General features: G+C 36.9%; 1 protein-coding gene across 3 annotated transcripts in view; it reads left to right on the forward strand.

Annotated features, from left to right (window-relative positions):
• LOC128228674 (serine/threonine-protein kinase ATR-like) overlaps positions 1 to 19,842 on the forward strand; it is a 44,381-nt gene extending 24,539 nt beyond the window's left edge. For 2 of the 3 annotated variants that reach the window (XM_052940117.1, XM_052940119.1), the window contains exons 40-66: positions 928 to 1,105; positions 1,373 to 1,533; positions 2,092 to 2,200; positions 2,548 to 2,698; positions 2,876 to 2,966; positions 3,157 to 3,219; positions 4,010 to 4,125; positions 4,506 to 4,641; positions 4,988 to 5,127; positions 5,364 to 5,463; positions 5,885 to 6,007; positions 6,449 to 6,636; positions 7,077 to 7,275; positions 7,711 to 7,821; positions 8,293 to 8,361; positions 8,849 to 8,901; positions 9,196 to 9,345; positions 9,758 to 9,887; positions 10,382 to 10,471; positions 10,634 to 10,741; positions 11,115 to 11,272; positions 11,893 to 11,988; positions 12,714 to 12,867; positions 17,266 to 17,331; positions 17,606 to 17,691; positions 17,902 to 18,013; positions 18,719 to 19,842. In XM_052940117.1, coding sequence (XP_052796077.1) covers positions 928 to 1,105; positions 1,373 to 1,533; positions 2,092 to 2,200; positions 2,548 to 2,698; positions 2,876 to 2,966; positions 3,157 to 3,219; positions 4,010 to 4,125; positions 4,506 to 4,641; positions 4,988 to 5,127; positions 5,364 to 5,463; positions 5,885 to 6,007; positions 6,449 to 6,636; positions 7,077 to 7,275; positions 7,711 to 7,821; positions 8,293 to 8,361; positions 8,849 to 8,901; positions 9,196 to 9,345; positions 9,758 to 9,887; positions 10,382 to 10,471; positions 10,634 to 10,741; positions 11,115 to 11,272; positions 11,893 to 11,988; positions 12,714 to 12,867; positions 17,266 to 17,331; positions 17,606 to 17,691; positions 17,902 to 18,013; positions 18,719 to 18,892 — 3,312 coding nt within the window. In that variant the 3' untranslated portion in view covers positions 18,893 to 19,842. Of the gene's footprint in view, positions 1 to 927; positions 1,106 to 1,372; positions 1,534 to 2,091; positions 2,201 to 2,547; positions 2,699 to 2,875; positions 2,967 to 3,156; positions 3,220 to 4,009; positions 4,126 to 4,505; positions 4,642 to 4,987; positions 5,128 to 5,363; positions 5,464 to 5,884; positions 6,008 to 6,448; positions 6,637 to 7,076; positions 7,276 to 7,710; positions 7,822 to 8,292; positions 8,362 to 8,848; positions 8,902 to 9,195; positions 9,346 to 9,757; positions 9,888 to 10,381; positions 10,503 to 10,633; positions 10,742 to 11,114; positions 11,273 to 11,892; positions 11,989 to 12,713; positions 12,868 to 17,265; positions 17,332 to 17,605; positions 17,692 to 17,901; positions 18,014 to 18,718 lie in introns of those variants that run through there. The other variant, XR_008259964.1, reaches the window with a different exon arrangement.
• The last annotated feature ends 317 nt before the right edge of the window (positions 19,843 to 20,159 follow it).

Genomic DNA, 20,159 nt, shown 5'->3' on the forward strand with positions numbered 1-20,159 from the left:
TTATTCTACTTTCCTTTTAACATTTTGTAGAAAAAGCCACTCGCAGAATTTTGCGAGCTTGAATAAAAGTCACTCGCAATTTGCAAATGTTGCTTGCATTTTGCGAGTATGCGAGTCTAAATTTGAACCCTGCAATATGACAAACAATTCATTTTAATCGATAAAATAGTTTTTTCTTGATAATAATGCCTTTAGGTACATACAGTACTAATTGTTTATAAATATGTAGCTAGGAAAGGAGAAATAATATTGGGCCAGGAGGCTTGATAATAAGCTGTAAAATCAGTGAAAATTTAGACAGGTGGGGGGGGGGGCATAAATAGATAGCAGGGAAAAGAGCGATCATTTTGTTGTAGGTGGGGATAAATTGGTAGCTAGGAAAGGTGTGATCATTTTGGGGCAAAAGGTGAGGGGGGGGGGGGGCTTATAAGCTTGGAAAGGGATGGTATTTTGGGGCAGGAAGGTGATTTGGTAGCTGGAAAAGGAGTGATAATTTTAGGGCAGGATAGGCAATAGATAAGTATTTCGGAAAGGAGTGATATTTTAGGGCAGGAGAGGCAATAGATAGGTTGTTTGGAAAGGAGTGATATTTTAGGGCAGGATAGGCAATAGATAGGTTGTTTGGAAAGGAATGATAATTTTAGGGCAGGAGAGCAATAGATAAGTATTTTGGAAAGGAGTGATAATTTTAGGGCTGGATAGGCAATAGATAAGTATTTTGGAAAGGAGTAATAATTTTAGGGCAGGAGAGCAATAGATACGTTGTTTGGAAAGGAGTGATAATTTTAGGGCAGGAGGCTGATAAATAGAAAGAAGGTGATTATTTTAGGACAGAGCAAGGAATTAATAAGTAACTGAGGAAGGAGTGATAACTTTTTAACAACATTAGTTCAGATTACACAATATATCCCTGGTATATTTGTGCAGGTTGTTGTTGAGATAGAGGAGGTATTGACCCAAGTGACGGGGATGGATGGGGGGCGGGCGAAGGTGGCCGTCGGCTTTCACCACATGGCTGCCCAGACTATCTTCTCGGTCCTTGACTACCTTACCAAGTGGAAGTTCCTCAGTCAGCAGATCAAGGCTGCCGGCTCACAGGGGGAAAGTGGGTGACATGAATTTTCACTGTATTGTTGTTATTTTTGTAAGGGGTTGTAAAATCCAGGTATTTAATTATTATGTTTTGAAATATGTCTTAACAACTGTTGTTTTTTTTAAATAGGAAGAATTGTTTTTTCTGTCAGTCATGAGTATCTATGAATGAAATGTTAATTAGTTGAGATATACAATGTAATAGTATTTTAAGCAATTAAAAAGATTAAGTGATTGTGAAATTTTCGAAAGCTTTAAGTATAACACTGTGCCCTTGTAGCTGCGTTATCGCGAGTGAAGGGATTCCTGGAGTGTATACCCCAGGACAAGCTGGCTGAGGCCTCGTTCCAGTGTAAGGCCTACACCCGGGCCCTCATGCACTACGAGCTGCACCTCAAGGGGAAGCAGAAACTCACCAAGGAACAGCTCGACTTCCTGCAGGTATGGAAAGAGTGGTTCAAGTAGTCACTGTCAAATTGACATTATGAACCATCACATATTTCATTCTAAACAGCACCCAATTTGGGTACATCTTTGGTTTGTTCAAATTAGGCAAAGAAATACCTATGGACAACTTATCCAAGTATTATACCATTGGCTGTAGGTTCTCAATTTCTTCCTATGATATAATACAAAGGTTCGCATGGTCATGTAGTAATGTAGTAAATGTCATTCTCATGATGCTGTTTATGAAGTTAACATTAACTCAGCTGATGAAAACCATATGAGACTTGGTACCTTTTCAGTAATTTCCCTGACTTAGAAAACTTAATTCCATGCTAGAAACTGCAATTTTCAACTAACTGTGCATCCATGGAACCCCCTAAATAAACTTTTGAGTATTCAAGTATCTCAACACCCTAAGCAGAGAATTGCAAAGAATAATCCTGCTTTTACAATTTCATGTACAAAACCTGAACGTGTGTCTTTTTAGGGAAAATCTCAATTCTGTTTAGGAAACTTTTTCTACCAACTCCAGCCCTGTAATCGTATTTCCAGCGACTGTACAGGGAGTTGGATGAGCCGGACGGTGTACAGGGAGTAGCGGCCATAAGACAATCCACGCCCTCCCTCAGCGAGCAGATACTTACTTACAGTGGCAGGCTTGGTGTGTGAAAAATAGCATTTGTTTTGTTTTTGCTAAGAATGCAATATAAAGATTATAAGGATTTAGAGGTTTAAGATCGGCAAAGCCCTTGTTTCGCTTCACATTTTCTCAATGTGTGTGCCAAACTGAAAAATTCCCCTATAACCGTTGAAGATTTCTTCATTATAGATGAGGTTTTTTTAACTGAAAGAGAACATGAAAGGTGTTTGCCATACACATTGGTTTATGCCTGAAAATAGTGCAATTATCATAAAACTATCAAAATCTAAAAAAAAAATTGTAACTCTTTTATTATTAATAAAGTCTTTATTCATCATGCATTAATTTACAATATGTATGACATACAGGTTGCCAGGTGGAGTTACAAGCATGTTACGAGCAAGCGATTCAGAATGAACCTGAGGATTTAAGCCACCACCAGGGTCTGTTACGCTGCCTAATGGACCTCAGTCAGCCTGCGCAGGCTCTACACCACGCATCTGGGGCCATTGCCAACACGTAGGTGCTTCCTGTCCAGGGCCAGAACATATACATGCATTCTTGGATGTCACCTTTCAAGTATTCATAAGGAGTGTTACAAAAGTTTGAAATTTGCCTAAGGATAGTTTGATTTGTTTATTTATAAGTACACTTTCCATTTGCCTGTTTACCACCATGGTGTTATGTGTCTTGCAGGCAGGGCTGGATGCTGCAGCTGTTGCCGTTCCAAGTTGAGGCTGCATGGAAACTGGGTCACTGGACGGACTTACAGAACTTCTCTACCAAGGTACTGTGCCTCAATATAGCTAATAAACATGATTATATGACTGCCCTGCTTTACAAAAGGAATGAATGAAATGACTGTAGAGCTAAAACTGCCTCATTTTTATCTTTCACAACATCCCAGGCTCTTTGTCCCAAAAGTCAGGTCCTTCGTTTACTAACGGATGCCTTGTAACTTTACTCTCATTTTTCAGGATACTAGTAGCAGAAGTTGGCCTGTCATGTTGGGAAGGATATTACTGGCTGCCAAATCCAAGGTGAGTTAGGGCCCCTTTTCAACGAAGAATTTACATTAGGTACAACTTTGACATTGGTTACAATCCAACAATCTTTGACGGAGTTATGGCCGCTTTTTAAAGAATTAGTGTACCATACCTGTGTCCAGTCAATGTGTGGGTGTATTTGCCACTCTTGTGACAGTTCTAGTTCACAAATGATTTACTCAATTTCATCAAAGGATTTTATTCTCAACTTCGATAATCTTAAATATGTGGGAACACTTCTGATGATAAAAAGTAGTTTTTGAATTTCCTCAAGTTTTAATTTCAGCTTGAATACTGACCAAAATTTGGTTCACTCAAATATATTACAAAATGAAGAAATTAGGACACCAACATAATTTTAACTTGAATCTTAAATGAAAGGGGCTCCTGTAGCTTAACAGTTTACATGTGCTTAGGTTGATTTATTGGCGAGTTAATTTATCATCTCCTTTGCTTTTTGTTAAGGAAAAAGTCATGGTTTTTTCATAGCCTCAAAAAGATGTTAGTATGAAAATTTATACAACTGTTGGAAATACATCATTGCGTAGCAATCTGGCTAAAATATTTGTCCAGTATTGTTACCTGATTGACTGAAAAACTCATGAAAGGTGACACCTGCTGGTGGAGCTAATGATTTCAACTAGGTAGAGGGCAGAATGTTTGTTTATACTATGCATGGTAAATGCTTGAGAATCTTGTTATATTTTGTTATGCATTCAAGCGTACATGTAAGATGACATATTTTTTTGGACAACTGCTTAATCCAAGGTTGTTTGTTTGCCAGAGTGAGGGTGAGTTTCTGAAGCAGCTGCAGGTGGCAAGACAGGAGCAAGTTGGACCACTATCAGCTGCCAGCATGGAGATGGGCTCCTACCAGCGTGGATATGAACACATTGTCAGGTACGCCCACACTTATAATCAGGTACACTTGCACTTCAGGTGTGGGACACTCACACTTGAATTCAGTTACACTTACATTTGTATTCCAGTATGTTCACATTCAATTCCTGACATGCTCACTTTGTAATCAGGTACAGTCACAACTGTGGTCAGGTATGCTCACATTTGAAATGGGGTACGCATGCTTAGTGATCAGGTACACTCGAGGTTGATGTAAGATATGCTCACATTTGAAGTCCGGAACACAATCTGTGATCAGGTTCACTTGCAGTTGTATTCTCTCATTTTTAGTATGGTATGTGCACATTTGTAGTCAAGTATGCTCACATTTAAACTCAGGTACGCTCATGATTGTGTAAATGGTGGTACCTTTTTTCCAGACTTCACATTCTGAACGAGATAGTTGAGAGCTTACAGTTATTGATGGATTTCCTAGGTGATGGAGGTCAGGGGTCACTAAATATTGGTATACCTGACCTCATGGCTCACTGGCAAACCAGGCTTAAAATGATGCAGGTTTGTGTATTGCATTTGTTGGAGTATTTTAATATGTGGCCTTTATGATACTTTGGTTAGAATATATTATGTATGTATTTGCTTATCCCATTAGCTTGAGTGTTTACTCAATGGTTTTTATTTGTGTAAGAGCAATAATGGCCAGTGGGTAGAATATTTCAAATTTGTTCTTATCTTTGGAAGAGGAAAACATCAATACATGTGTTGGAGGGATCTGTACACATTTGTTTTATTTGAAGCCTTCTATGTACTTGTTTGACACGAACAATCATTTGAAATGTTCAGCTTTAATTGTACCCCCTACAATGTATGAGCAAGTCTAACAAAGCGGCTGTAACTATTTCAGTCATCATTCCGGATACAGGAGCCAGTTCTAACAATGAGACGCACACTGATGACCTTAGCGCAACAGGATCATGATATCAACTTCGATATCGAGACAGAAATTGCTCACAGCTGGCTCAGCAGTGCCAAAACTGCACAGAAGTAGGTAACCAATTATGAATGGTAAGGGATTAGAAAAAGTTATTTAATGACAAGAATAACAACAGGATATTTTGTTTTCATTACAAGCAGTATATAACGTGATGAGTTTTCATACCATTTGATATATTAGAAATGCTGCTGAGGTTTTAGAAAGAAAAGATTAGCTAAAAAGAAAGATAAGCAATATGTTAATAACAAATGCATGTACAAAAGCCATATCAATTGCCTTTTTTAAGGACTGGGTACGTTCAGACAGCCACACGGTTCCTGCTACAGGCCTCAGAATACAACCTGCCACAGTACTGCCTCCAGAAGGCTAAGTGGCACTGGGAAAAGGTAATTCTCACAGATATAACATCATTGATGTAGGTCATCATCAGTAGTAGTGTTTTAGCATCTTTCATTTTTTTTTAACATCATTCTTATCTTTTTAACATCATTTGTATCGTAATAACATCATTCATACTGTTTCAACACCAGTCTTATTGTTATTTAATGTATTGTTATAAAATCATTTGTATTGTTATAACATCATTCATTCTGATTATTGGGCTGTTTAAAATAATTTTAATATAGTAAAATCTGAAAAAATGATGCTCTCAATACTTGTACAGAATCTTGCCCTTGGATACATCTGTATTGAGTGTAGCAATCATAATAATGTAGAATCAGTATAAAATCTTATTGACTTTAGAACATTAAAAAGCATGTAGTATAATTCAAACTAGTCTCTACCATCAATAGTAACTTTCCCCAGGACGAGCATGAGCAGGCGATGTCGCTATTGGAGCAGCAGATGGTCGTCCATTTCACCAACGTCAATCAGATACTGGCTGACCAATCGGAGGCTGGCAAGGCTAAACGCAGGGTCTACGCCAAGGTAAGTAGATGTTCTGACCTAAACTATTACCCCACTTCCTAGGATGAGCATGAGCAGGCATTATTATTGCTTGAGTAGCAGATACATGCTGGCCATTCAAAGGTCTGCAAGGGCAAATTCAGTGTCTATGCAAAGGTGAGTAGCAAGCTCACATATACTTGGAAAGCTTTTTGAAACTGCCCATTACATTTAATTTCATGTTTCAAACAAATAAATACATTATAGATCTCAATAAAAAACAGTTCAATTCACAGACCTCAGAAAAATTACAGGTGACATTGATACAGATATTCATATTCAGAAGTAACAACAAATAGCAACATTTCAAGGTAATGTTTTAAAACTTAAGACTATATTTTGAAATGCAATAGTCTAGTGAATAGCGTGTAAATGTGGCTTTTGTATGGTATTTCTTACCTTTCCTTCTTTCTACCCATGCAGGCCTTGTTACTGTATGGTCGATACAGTGAGGAGACATCGCGTATTGAGAGTAACCAAATAGTGAAGAAATACAAGGAGGTGATTGAGACGGACCCGGAGTGGGAACATGGCCATTTCTACCTCGGGAAATACTTTGACAAGATCATGACCACACTCGTCGATGAGAAGAATGATGTGTCCAAACAGGGGTTAGTCATATCAAATTGTTTGTTTTATGTAAATAATGGTCTAATTGTCAATGTCTAGTGATTTTCTTTGGCTAAGATGAAGGGGCCGTAGCCTTTTAATTTGGTAACAAAGAAAATGCTTGAAATCCTGTTATGGGAATACAATTTTCAGAATTTGCTTTAATATTTCAAAGGATTTTAAGGGGTACGGTTGAAAATATAAACATACACTTTTCTAATCATAGAGTAGGAAACCCTGAAGTCTGTAGTCCAAAGAAATGTTCTTTTGTTAAAAAGTTACACTGGAATTAACTGTGTTGTTATGTTGGTATGCATCTCATCTTTGATAGTTCTTATAGGCTGTGTTTCAATAAACGACCTTTTAATACATCAATGCCCCAGAATGAATAAAATGCTTACATGTATGAATGTATTCAAACATCCCTTCCATTTCATAACAGAGAGTTTGTGGTCCATGTGGTAAAAAACCTAGGAAACTCACTTCGCCATGGTAACACATTCATCTACCAGTCATTGCCACGGTTACTGAGTCTGTGGCTGGATTTCGGTTCGTCTGTGGTGGAGCTGGAGAAGAGGGAACAACCACGCCCCTCTATGTCACTGCAGAAAAACAGGTCATACCTTGGCAAACTCAACAAAGTAAGTACATTCGAGCATGTACTTTTCAAGCAAGTCAATTTTGAGCAAATACATTTTGCAACAAATACATTTTGAAGCAAGTGCATTTTGAGCAAGTACATTCTGCAACAGATACATTTTGAAGCAAGTGCATTTTGGGCAAGTACATGAACATCTGGCAAAAAGTTTTGTTGGTTGGTGTGGGATCCAGATAAGGATGAATGCACATGTTATTTTATTTTTGAGTGTGTTATAAAATTCAGTTATAAAACTGGGTAATAAAACTGTGAAAACTTTGTTTTATTAGTAACTGTTACTTGTTATCGAAATTGAATCTTGTCCGAGCCCTTATTATAGAAATTCTTGCTTTAATTAATTCAATGTTTAGCCTGGCCCTCAGATTTAAAGAATTTATCTTTAGATTATAGCTTAGACCATATCTCTCGACATATTTAGATGATCGAGACATTTGGGAGGCAGCTTGCCCCATACCAGCTGTTCTTTGCCTTCTCCCAGTTGACCTCTCGCATCTGCCATGCCCACCAAGAGGTGTTCATCCAACTCAAGGTCAGTGACTGTGAACATTCAATCACACTTAATTCAAAGTTCTTGAAGTTTATTAATTTGTAATTTTCTCTTAAGTTAATTTTGCAATATTATGCAACCAAGAAAAACAAACAAGTGTTGACATCCATGTTAATGTTCTTTTAGTTTTGTCTGCAATATTTCATGCACTCAAAGTTTGAGAACTGAATGTTAAATTGTATTGATGTTTGTGTTCATGTCTAATTACTGAATTTAGCTATTTTGTGTACTATTGAAGCGATTTGTGGTTCACCATTCACACCAATGCCAGATGTGGCTTCCAGATCAATGGTTTTAGTAGCACCCTGACAGTCTGACATCAACATTGTGATTGCAGTCCAGCAGAATGCACTATGGCTCCTAAGGTGGTTGTGCCAGTTTTGCTGATATGACTTACATGTGTGGAATAGCATGGCTAACATCAGTTATTAAAATCATTTCCATGTCTTTCAGACCATTATAGCGAGGCTGGTAGTTGCCTTCCCTCAGCAAGCTCTCTGGATGCTCATGGCTGTATCCAAGGTAACAACTTGCCTACCATAGGGTATAATGAATTATATTTAAATGAACATCATAGAACATAAATTATAATCTGTTTAACAACATCCTTTGGTTTTCTAAGATACAGCAATTACAGTAATAATACCACTATAATATCAGTTTGTTTGACATAGTTTTTGTGTCTCCTGCGAAGAATTGTCGTCTGTATTAGTATCTGCATCATCGTCTGCGGTGTCACACTTTTGTTTCAGATCAATCACTTTTGAATAACTTGTTGTAGGGTCTTAAAACTTGCTACACATACCGGTATACATCATAGCCAGTAGATGACCTTTAATGGTTCTGTAAGGTGACATTCAATTCACAGAACTCTAGTTAGATGAATTAATTTATTAATCAAAGATATCAAGTACCATTGTAGGTTGTATGATGTGTTACACTGTATAACATTCACTATTGGTTATGGGCTTTTCTTTAACTGTGTAAAATGCAAAAATACTTGTTTCAGTCATCCTTGAAGACAAGGTCAGTACGGTGTCAGGAAATCTTCGCAACAGCAAAGTACGCATCTGTCGTTTAATAACATGAATTTATCACTGATATCACTGATCATACCAGGATTGCACAGAACAATTACATGTTGTCACCTTCCTTGCCTTGGTGTTGTCATTGCGGCACAAACTAAAATACTCAAAGATATTCACAATACATATAAACATGTTTACAATGACTTTTATCATATATTAGGTGAACCAAGTCACATCTGTTTAAAATTTATTTTACCTGAGGAAAAAGCACAAATGTTATCTACTTGTGTCGGGCTCTTGTTATTTTGTTATTCCAATCTTCTCTCAGAGAAGCGACCCCATCCCTGGCCAAGGTGATCCAGGACTACACCAAACTGACAGAGCGCCTCCTGGAGCTGTGTGAGAAAGAGCTTGAGGCCGGCAAGTCTGTCTCCATCACCACTTACTTCAAGCCCCTCAAGAGGCTTATTGATGACAGGTAACAGGGTGCTCAAAGTGTCTATCATGTTATATGTAGCTGTTGCAAATAAATCAATATAGAAATTTCATACTTTTATGCATAGGATGCTCTTGCTGTGCTAGTGGAAGTGTTGGTTTTATGGTTCACTTAGTAAAACGCTAGATGGACTTGTAGGCAAAATTCCCTGGTTAAAAGAGCAAGGGAAGCCTTCGGCTTTCAGAAATGTTGAACTTTAAATGATTAATTTCAAGTTGTGTTATGTTTCTTTACTGCAACTGAGTATAACCTCCCTGAGTAAGATACACCTACAGTCCCGGATAATTATGAACCTGCCTTGTGCAGTTGACAAAGACCGAGAACATGACCCATTCCCTGCCAACCTTGAGAACCTCAGTCTTTTTTTCAGACACTGTTTGACTTTATATTTCAGCTCCCTGAGTAAGATCCTGGTGCCCTTACAGTCCCTGATGACTGTAAACCTGCCCAGTACAGTAGACAGAGATAGGGAACATGACCCATTCCCTGCTAACCTTGTGTACATTAGTGGCTTTGAGGATGACGTAAGATATTTTGCCGTTGCAATTGAAGAATAAATGAAGAATAAGTTATACATTTATAATGTTTTGTGATAGTATCTGTTTTAAGCGCATGAAAATATATAATTGACTTTGAGTGTCATTCAAGAAATAACAGTAAGATCTAAAAATAATTATTATGTTATAGTCAATACTTAGTACATGCATAAATTTACCTGCACATATTTACGATTCAGCAATGGTGTCAGGCCCCAATTTCTGAAGATTGAATAAGAGCTCTGTTGTTCTTAAGCATTTGAAAATGCTTCATTTCGCGGAAAAGCATCAACAACAAAATTGCAAGTTGTATGATTATGAGTTTGAATGAACAACTTGGTTAAAAAAAGTATTAGTTGGTTGGTGTTAAGTGTTGATTCAAAAATGTTACTATAAGTACTCAAACAGCTTTGAAAAATATGTTGCCAACATAAAATAGTAAAAGTGTCCCTTTAAGAGAGTTATTTGATTGTGTACTTCAGATTGAGATTCTGGCCTCCTTGGCGAAACCAAAGAAGATCACAATGAAAGGCAGTGATGGCCAGAAATATGTCATGCTTTGTAAACCAAATGTACGTTTAGATCACACTCTGTTAATCTAAGGTGAGTTTAAGTCACCCTCAGTAAACTAAGGTGAGTTATGTAACATGATTGATAAGTGAAAAATCATAAAAATTAAACCCTAGCAAAACTTAATAATCTACAGAATCATGGTCATCATATTATGTTTCCAGGATGATCTTAGAAAGGACTGCAGGTTGATGGAGTTTAATGGCATTGTGAACAAGTTCTTGCGGAAAGATCCAGAATCCAGGAAACGCTTCTTGTATATGCGTACATATGTGAGTAATTTAAAAGTACTTTTTATTAATACCTGCCAAATAAGAAAGCCAGTCAAAAAACATTGATGGCATGGAAGAAAAAGCGCTTGATTTCTCAGAATTTTACTGTCTGCTATCTATTTTGATGGGCATATCTTATCAAAATATGTATCATTTTTTCAAATTAATATTTCTAAGTAATTATATTATCTTCTTGGAGACTGAGAGCTTTATTTGTCAGCTTGTTGTACTGAAAAGTCACTCTGGAGTTTTGGCCATTGATATATGATCATAATTGGATCAAATTGACTATGTTTATAATCCATCTGCAAAGTTTAGCTTGGTGATGCACAGACTTGATAACAGCATTTTAAAGTCCCGCTTCTTGTTGCAGACTGTTATTCCCTTGAACGAGCTGTGTGGTTTGCTTGAATGGGTAAACAACACTCGTGGTCTTCGGGCAATCCTGATTCAACTCTACAAGGAAAAGGGCCTTTACATGCCTGGCAAGGAGCTCCAGGGTGCCATGCCCAATCTGCAGGCCTCCATTGAGTAAATAACCTAGTCCCATAGATAGTTGATTAGATAGCTTAACTCCCCTCCACAATTGCCGTGCCTGGCAAGGAGCTCCAGACTGCCTTGCCCAATTTACAGACCCCAATTCAGTAAGAAGCCCAGCTCCTTGAGGTTTCTCAGCCACACTGGCTTCCTTCTGTAGGCTGCAATGCCGCTAAACAATTAATATCTTTTGCTGAATTTGGTAAAAATAATATTTAAATAATACAATGCATATGTGACTCAGAGAAATATGACATCTGATAAAATGTTATAAAAAAGGAAAACATGTCTTTTTATGACGTTTATAATGGTCCTAGGTTTAGCTTATCCGTGTAGGAAAACAGTTGAGATATTGTCATGGCAGCAGTATGTGTGTAAAAACTTTGCTGTAAGTTATAAGTTGTAGGATACATTAACATGAAACACAGAATATGTGTTATCAATAACAAAATTATCAATACACATTTGTATATCAAGGTCTGCAACTATATCTTTAATATTTACCAAGTTAAATCTTCTGAAAAACTAAGAAATCAAGACGAGACATGAGTTTATATCTGCTCCAAGTCTTCAATTTTAAAGAATGACTTAAAAAGTTACACATTTTATTTCAGGACCAAAAAGCAGGCCTTACGGACCAAGCTGTTGCCTCGTCATCCACCGGTGTTTGGGGAATGGTTCCTGCGAACATTTACCGACCCCACATCATGGTAACTAACCCACATAATCATGGATATAGGATTCTGTGTATTACTTAACTTCCGTTTCTCTTTTTTAGCTTGTCTGCTTTTTAAGAAAAGGTCTTTGGCATTCGTAATAGCCTTGCATTTATTGTCGTGGTCATCATTGTGCAATTTTTTTAACCTTGACCATACATTCAAAACCATTAAGGATGGCAAGGCTCATAGTTCTGGCTGTAATAAGTGTTGAGTTATCCCTCTAAACTGGCCTTGTTTGACTGGAAAAAAAGAATAGCAAACTAACATTGGCATTCGCTCTTGTTTAATGCACAATTTTGGTTTTTGAAATTTAAATATGATAGTTTAATTGTCTCGAGTATGCAAGTAAAGACAGTTCTCACCATGACAATTTCAAAATATGATTTGTGCATGTAATTTTTGAAATATGTTTCCATGATTTTAAACAAGTAAGCCATTTAACAATCTGTTTTTCATAATGTCATGTAATAAATACATCTGGCGTACCTAAGACATCAGCAATAATGTAAATAGTGGATGACATACTTAGGCTTGAGGACTGGCATGTGGGAAGATCCTGTTTGACCAAGTCTCATACAGTAACTATATATATACCGTACATGTTCTAAGCATGTACAATGCTCTTCTTGCCTACTGTAAGATAGAGGCAATTTTAAATAGTGTGCAACATACTATCTCAGTGTAAAACAGTAACTATCTTTACAAGTTCTATACAGGTACAACGCACGTCTGGCCTACTGTAAGACAGTGGCAGTGATGTCAATGGTGGGCTACATACTGGGGCTGGGGGACCGACACGGGGAAAACATCCTGTTTGACTCCACCAATGGGGACTGTGTTCATGTAGACTTTAACTGCCTCTTCAACAGGGTCAGTGTTTATCATTTTCTTCATAATTTTAAAGCAAACTAGCAATGCAATTTGTGAAAGCCGAAATGTTCAAAGTGACATTAAATAAAGAAGCAAATAAAACCTATTCAAATTAACCTTTGAGATCCTCTAATTGATAACACGCTTAAATCCGACTATGACTGCCCATGAAAAATTCAGGGTTCGAATTTAGACTCGCATACTCGCAAAATGCGATCGACATTTGGAAATTGCGAGTGACTTTTATTCAAGCTCGCAAAATTCTGCGAGTGGCTTTTTCTAGACCACAAAATGTTAAACGGAAAGTAGAATAAACATGAACTTAATTCCGCTATGTAGTCGTGTGTAAACAGCCTATAAGTTGCATGTTTACACTACCGGTATAAAGAAGACAGTACGGAGTCACGCTCTAGTAGGTTTTCAAAAATAGAACAAATACGGAAAGGCCGAGTTTTATCTCGAATCTTTCCGGGATGCTCCAAGGCGTGCATAATACAAAGTAAATACGAATGACGTAATTATCACCTAGCTCAATCATTGGCTAAATTTAGCGCTTTTGCGCACTATATGTAAACCCCATCATCCTTTAAATACATTTCCGCCCAACTGTCAAAATGAATAGACTTCGTTGATCGATATATTTCATGGTCCAAAGTATCCACGCTACATTTACTGTTGCTTTTTTATTTTAAATTTATTATTTTATTGTTTTTAATACTTATAGACTTAATGAAATCTGTAGAGTGCTTGTCGAATGGGTATTAAATTACCCGATGGCGAGGGTAAATGTACAAAGTGAACAATGTCAAATTATTGGACAGCTTTGTTATCAAAAAGCTGCCAGCATCAGACGAGTCTTTCCATACCCCCAAATAGAATAAGCCATCAACAAGTTCGAGTAGTCGAGTCACTCAAGATTGATACTTTTTAATATTCATAATATGTCTAAGGTGTTAATTTCTACTTTAATTAGACAATATTATAAGGGAATAAAGCAAATAATAAAATTGCAAGTTGATTTGTCATTTTGCGAGTTGCCTCAAAATGCACTCGCAAAATTTTGCGAGTGCTCCTCAAAGTTAAATTCGAACCCTGAAATTTACAGTATTTTCCAAAGAATTTATTCAAGCAAAGTACAGGTGCATTTGTTTTTAGCTCACCTGTCACATAGTGACAAGGTGAGCTTTTGTGATCACAATTTGTCCGTCGTCCGTCCGTCCGTCGTCCGTCCGTAAACTTTTACTTTAAACGACATCTCCTCATAAACCGCTTAGCCAATTTCATCCAAACTTCACAGGAATGTTCCTTGGGTGGTCCCCTTTGAAAATTGTTCAAAGAATTGAATTCCATGCAGAACTCTGGTTGCCATGGCAACGGAAAGGAAAAACTTTAAAAATCTTCTTCTCCAAAACCACAAGGCCTAGAGCCTTAATATTTGGTATATAGCATCATCTAGTGGTCCTCTACCAAAATTGTTAAAACTATCCCCCTGGGGTCAAAAATGGCCCTGCCCCGGGGGTCACTTGTTTTACATAGACTTATATAGGGAAAACTTTAAAAATCTTCTTCTCAAAAACCACAAGGCCTAGAACCTTGAAAATTGGTATGACTGTCATCATGTAGTGGTCCTCTACAAAATTTGTTCAAATTATTCTCCTGGGGTCAAAAATGGCCCCGCCCCAGGGGTCACTAGTTTTATTACATAGTGTTATATAGTAAATCTTTAAAAATCTTCTTCTCCGAAACTGTAAGGCCCAGGGCTTAGATATTTGGTATACAGCATCATCTAGTGGACCTCTACCAGATTTGTTCAAATTATTGCCACAGGGTCAAAATTGACCCCGCCTAGGGGGTCCTTGTTTTTACGTAGTGTTATATAGTAAATCTTTAAAAATATTCTTCTCCAGAACCGTAAGGGCAGGAGCTTAGATATTTGGTATACAACATCATCTTGTGGACCTCTATCAAAGTTGTTCAAATTATTGCCACAGTGTCAAAATTGGCCCGCCCTGAAAGTTATTTGTTTTTATATAGTCTTATATAATAAAACTTTAAAAATCCTCTTCTCCAAAATATAAGACCTAGAGCTTTCATATTTGGTATATAGTGTTACCTAGTGGACCTACACCAAAGGTATTGTCCCGGGGTCAAATTGGCCTTGCTCAGGGGTCATTTGTTTTTACATTGTCTTGTCACTTAAACATCTTTTCCTCTGAAAGTAAAGGTCAGAATGACTCCATACTTGATATGTAGCATCCTTACATGGTCCTCTCTCAACTTTTTTCAAATGGTTTTGTTTGGCCCCTTTTAGGGGTCACCAGAGCAAAAAATAGAAAAACCTTTAAACAACTTGATCTTATTAACTGCTTGATGGATCTTCAAGTCTGAAGTATCCTAGCATGGGCCTCTGTCAGGTCTTTTCAAATAATTTTGTTTGGCCCCTTTTAAGGGCCACCAGAGCTAAAATAAGTAAAAAAAACTTAACATTTTCTTCGCATGAACCCCTTGATAGATCTTCAGCAAATTTGGTTTGAAGTGTCCTTGCATGGACCTCTCTTTAATTTGTTCACATAATTTTGTTTGGCCCCTTTTAGCTAAAAATAGAGTAAAAAACGATTATTCTTGTGAACATCTTGATGGATATTTACCAAATTTGGTCTAAAGCACCCTTGCATAGACTTCTCTCAAATGTATTAAAATAATTTTGTTTGGTCTCTTTTATTTTCATATTTCTTATAATATGCATGAATGTTCTCAAAATGTCAAGACTTAAATCATTGTTGTGTACGCTAAATTACTGAAATACACAAGACAGTCATCGAATTATGCCTTATATACAATTTTTTGTTTGATTTTTACTTCAATATATGTTGTAAATACTAGTGTTGGGAATCGGTTGCAATTTTACTATCGATGATCGGTTCCACTCAAGTAACCGATTATCGATAGTACAATCGGTTTTTAAAATACTAGATAGTACCTGAGTTGTAGTTTTATTCATGTAGAGTATTAAACTCTTAATCATTATATGCATATACCTTATGTCTATGATTGAAGTTATTAAGTGTTGTTGTATAAAAAATAGTTCATTTCCTTGCTCATTGTGGCTTTCATCAGCCATTTTGTTAAAGATAACATCTTAACACTTACTAAAAAAAAATTTTTCCGATAATCGATTATAACTAAATACTATCGATTGTCGCCGATTTCAGACCCAACCAATCGATTTTCGATTATAATCGATCATCGGAACATCACTAGTAAATACTTTACCAACCTCAATTTTTCGGCTCCGATTTTTACATTTTTCCGCTGCGTCCTATCTTATATATTAAGGGTTTTTACCCCGTTTTTTCAACTATTTTTTTTGCCTGTGTCCTATCTATGCTAGCGTCCTATACATGATATAATACGGTACCTTTCAGCCAAGTCAAAAAAAAGAAAACATATGCTGCAAATTTGTTTTTCCATCATTTCCATTCTTTGAATGAATAATCCAGGAATTTGTTCTTTACAAATCACTGATACTCTTTTTTTCATGTCTTGAATTTCACAATTTATTGTTAACACAATGCTCTAGTATCAAGAAGAACAACAAACTGTTCCTAAAATAATCTAAAACCTTAGTACAGTGCTCCAGCGAGCCCCTTTTTTGAGGGCGGTTACCTCTAAGTTGAAGGTCACACTTAGTGTTTATTCACAATGGTATGCTGCATATAAGTACATGGAGGTTAGGCTGTCGTAACCGGGCTGTAACTTTCTCTCGAATGGACAGATTTTAAAATGACTAGCCACATATTGTCGACATACCAAGACGACATGTCGGTGCAAGACCCATGTCCCTACCTCTAAAGTGAAAGATACACTAAGTGTTTATTCACAATGGAATGCTGAATATGAGGACATAAGAGTGTAGGCTGTCAAGTATGGGTGGTATTTCAGAGGCAATTTATAATAACTTGCCATAACAATTTGACACGTAAAGGCAAGATAAACTTTTCATGTACTTGTTCATAGGTCAATGACACTTTCGGGGGCATTCGTCTCATACTGTGACAGCTCTTGTTCAATATTCTTTGAGAAGCAAGCTATATTGATAACAAAGGTTAAACTCTTTTACTCAGGTGAGCGATTTAGGGCCATCATGGCCCTCTTGTTTTAAAGTTATCATGTCACTTGTAAATATCTTCATTGGTTTAACGCTTATGAATATTTGTTTTGTGGTAGATTTGGCATCCTGTGAATCGTTTGTTTTAAAGTAACTTACTTATATGTATGACATGTTCAAAATATAATACAAAGATTGAACTTATCACTGTTTCAAGTGGAATACATGAACATATTTTGTATGTAAAGTTTTGGGTGTCAAAATGGAGCTCTTTGGTTTATTTTATTTAGGGCGAGACATTTGAGTGGCCAGAAAAGGTTCCTTTCAGGCTGACGCACAACATGGTTCATGCCATGGTGAGAAACATTTTTGTATAATCTTATAATAGAGATTATTTGGTGAAGCTGAACTTTTTTCCAAAAAGAACAACAATGATATAATATTTGGAGAAAAAAGGCAATATATAAAGACTCATGTTTCTGTCACATTTAAAAATCACCAATTTAGTGAATCTGAAATGTTCTGAAAATATATGTTTTATGATTGTTTCAAGTAAGTTCCCTTAAAACTGTTAGAGGTACTCTATTTTGTTTTTAGGTACATATAAATTGAGCATGTTGGCTCTTTCAGGGCCCTACGAGACTGGAGGGTATCTACAGGCGGGCGTGTGAGGTCACTCTGCGGGTCATGAGGAAGGAGACAGAGCCCCTCATGAGGTAGACTGGATTACACTTAAACATGCTTCAAAACTATATAATATCTTATTTTGTGTGACTGGTTGAACACAAGTCATAATGTTGAATAATTTCAAAGAAATGAATATACAAAGTAGATTTGGTTAAATTTCAGTTTGTCAAGAAGAAGCAGATTTCTATATTGAAATTAACCAATCTATTTGGCTTTTAAAAACATATTAATGTTTTCAGTGTGCTGAAGCCGTTTGTGTATGACCCCTTAGTGGAATGGAGTAAGCCAGCCCGTGGTCAGAGACAGAATCCAGCCCCTCTAAATCCCACAGGGGAGGTCACCAATGAACAGGTTAGTAAATCGCTAGGGTTGTCCTTGTTTGGCAAGTACGCAGAACCTGCCATCCCCACTAGAGGAGTTAACCAATAAAGCGGTTATTCTCAGGGGTTTTCCTCCTTGTTAGGAGTGTAGAGTAGGCCAGGGAAAGAGGCAGAACCAACTGTCCCCACAAGGGGAGATAACAAATGAAAAGGTTAGTTATTCACTGAGGTTCTCCTCCTTGTTGGGGCCAGGCCAGGATAGAGGCAGAACCCTTGTCCTCCCCACAGGGAGGTGATCACCTACATGTAATCAACAGGTGAGCAAAGAATGTTTTGTCACTTTGGGGAATGCTTGTTTCTTGATTATATTTAAAAATATGATTTGATTCATAGATACATAGTTCAATCAAATAATCACATACACAATGTATGCAAATAGAAAACTTGAATAAATAATGAAGTGCTTGTTACAAATTTGTACAAAAAAGTTAAAGATTGTCATGTACGCTAATTATTTCTCAGAGTGATTCACTACAACAACCAATTTATTGTTGTGTTTTTCAACTGATTGTTTATGAATTGTTCTCTACCTCTCTACCACACTCTGCCTCTCTACCACACTCTGCCTCTCTACCACACTCTGCCTCTCTACCACACTCTACACTCTGCCTCTCTACCACACTCTGCCTCTCTACCACACTCTGCCTCTCTACCACACTCTGCCTCTCTACCACAGGGTCGCGTCCATGTACAGAACATAGAGCAGAGACTCCAGGGAATCCTCAACAAGGGGACAAAGCGCAGCGGTCTGGCGCTCTCTGTGGAGGGACATGTGAACCATCTCATAAATGAGGCCACAAGCGAGGAAAACCTCTGTCAAATGTACATTGGATGGGCTGCGTACCTTTAAGTGTTGTCTGGCAGTCAGAATGTATATGGACACATGATTGACCTGGCTTTGTTCAAGAAAGGCCGCCTTACGTTGCTGTCTGATAAACAAAGCTACAACTGTATGAGCGAAGATAACTTGTGTTAGATGTGCATTAACTGGGTGGCTTTCCTCCCTAAATTTTGTCTTAAAAACACAAAGTACTAATGTTCTTGTATATATCTTAATGTGTGTTTAACAAGATGAATTTCTGACAGATGCAATGTACATGTACAGGTATATTGTAAATTATCTGGTGGGACCCATTGGCAGTAGTTTGACTTGTTCACATGTACAACTGGTTAAAGCTGCATGTAGATCTTTGGAGTACATGAACAAATATAGTTACATTTTCCACATATTCACAATATTTTGTGAACAAGTACCCATTATAAGTGTTGTCAATAATCATTCAAGTAACATATTGTAGATCTACACCCGATGACATTTTCAGCTAGTGTAACTTGGGTTGTTTTGGCATTTACTTGCAAAAAAAGCCAAATATTGTGTATTTAAATTGTCAGAAATAAAAAAAGAATCATGCACAATTATGGTAAATAAAAGGCTGGTGGAGTGCATTGGCTTGTAACAAATGTAAGTTGGCCCAACTTGATCAATATCTGTTTAATTTGTTGTTGTTTTTTCCTTTAATTAAATATTCGTATTGGCATTAGAAAAGGGTTGCTATGATTTATTACCGAATTATTTTATAATTTACATGTACATAATGTCTATTTCAATACATGTATTCGTCTAGTATGAATATTGTTTTTGCAATGAACAAATATAAGACATATTTCTGCAAGCTTGATCTGAGTCCTCTACATGTATTTTAAAATGTATGTTGTATTGTTACTGTTTTTGTTCAATGTCACCAAAAGTGTTCCTTGTTATAAGAAAAAATATATGATTAATAAATACACTGCACTCTTTCACCTTTGTCTGTTGTATTTATTATGTTAATAACGTAACAAGTCAAACGGAATTCAAATGCCAAATGAGTATGCCATTAAAGTAATTTTCTATACAAAATGTCCAACATCATTTCATTGCCTTAATTAACTCTCACCGAATACTCACAAAGGCATTGTCACTATTCATGTGTATGCCGTACAACATTTAGATCAAAAGTCGCCATCAAACTATGAAATAAAGGATCGCATTTAGTTCATATAATACCGCCGTACCTTGTTATTTAGAGGCGCCAATCTATTTAGCTTTACTGTCGGCTATTGTCTCAAAGTAAGTC

This window comes from Mya arenaria, chromosome 3, assembly GCF_026914265.1.
Source record: "Mya arenaria isolate MELC-2E11 chromosome 3, ASM2691426v1".
Taxonomy (NCBI): Eukaryota; Metazoa; Mollusca; class Bivalvia; order Myida; family Myidae; genus Mya; species Mya arenaria.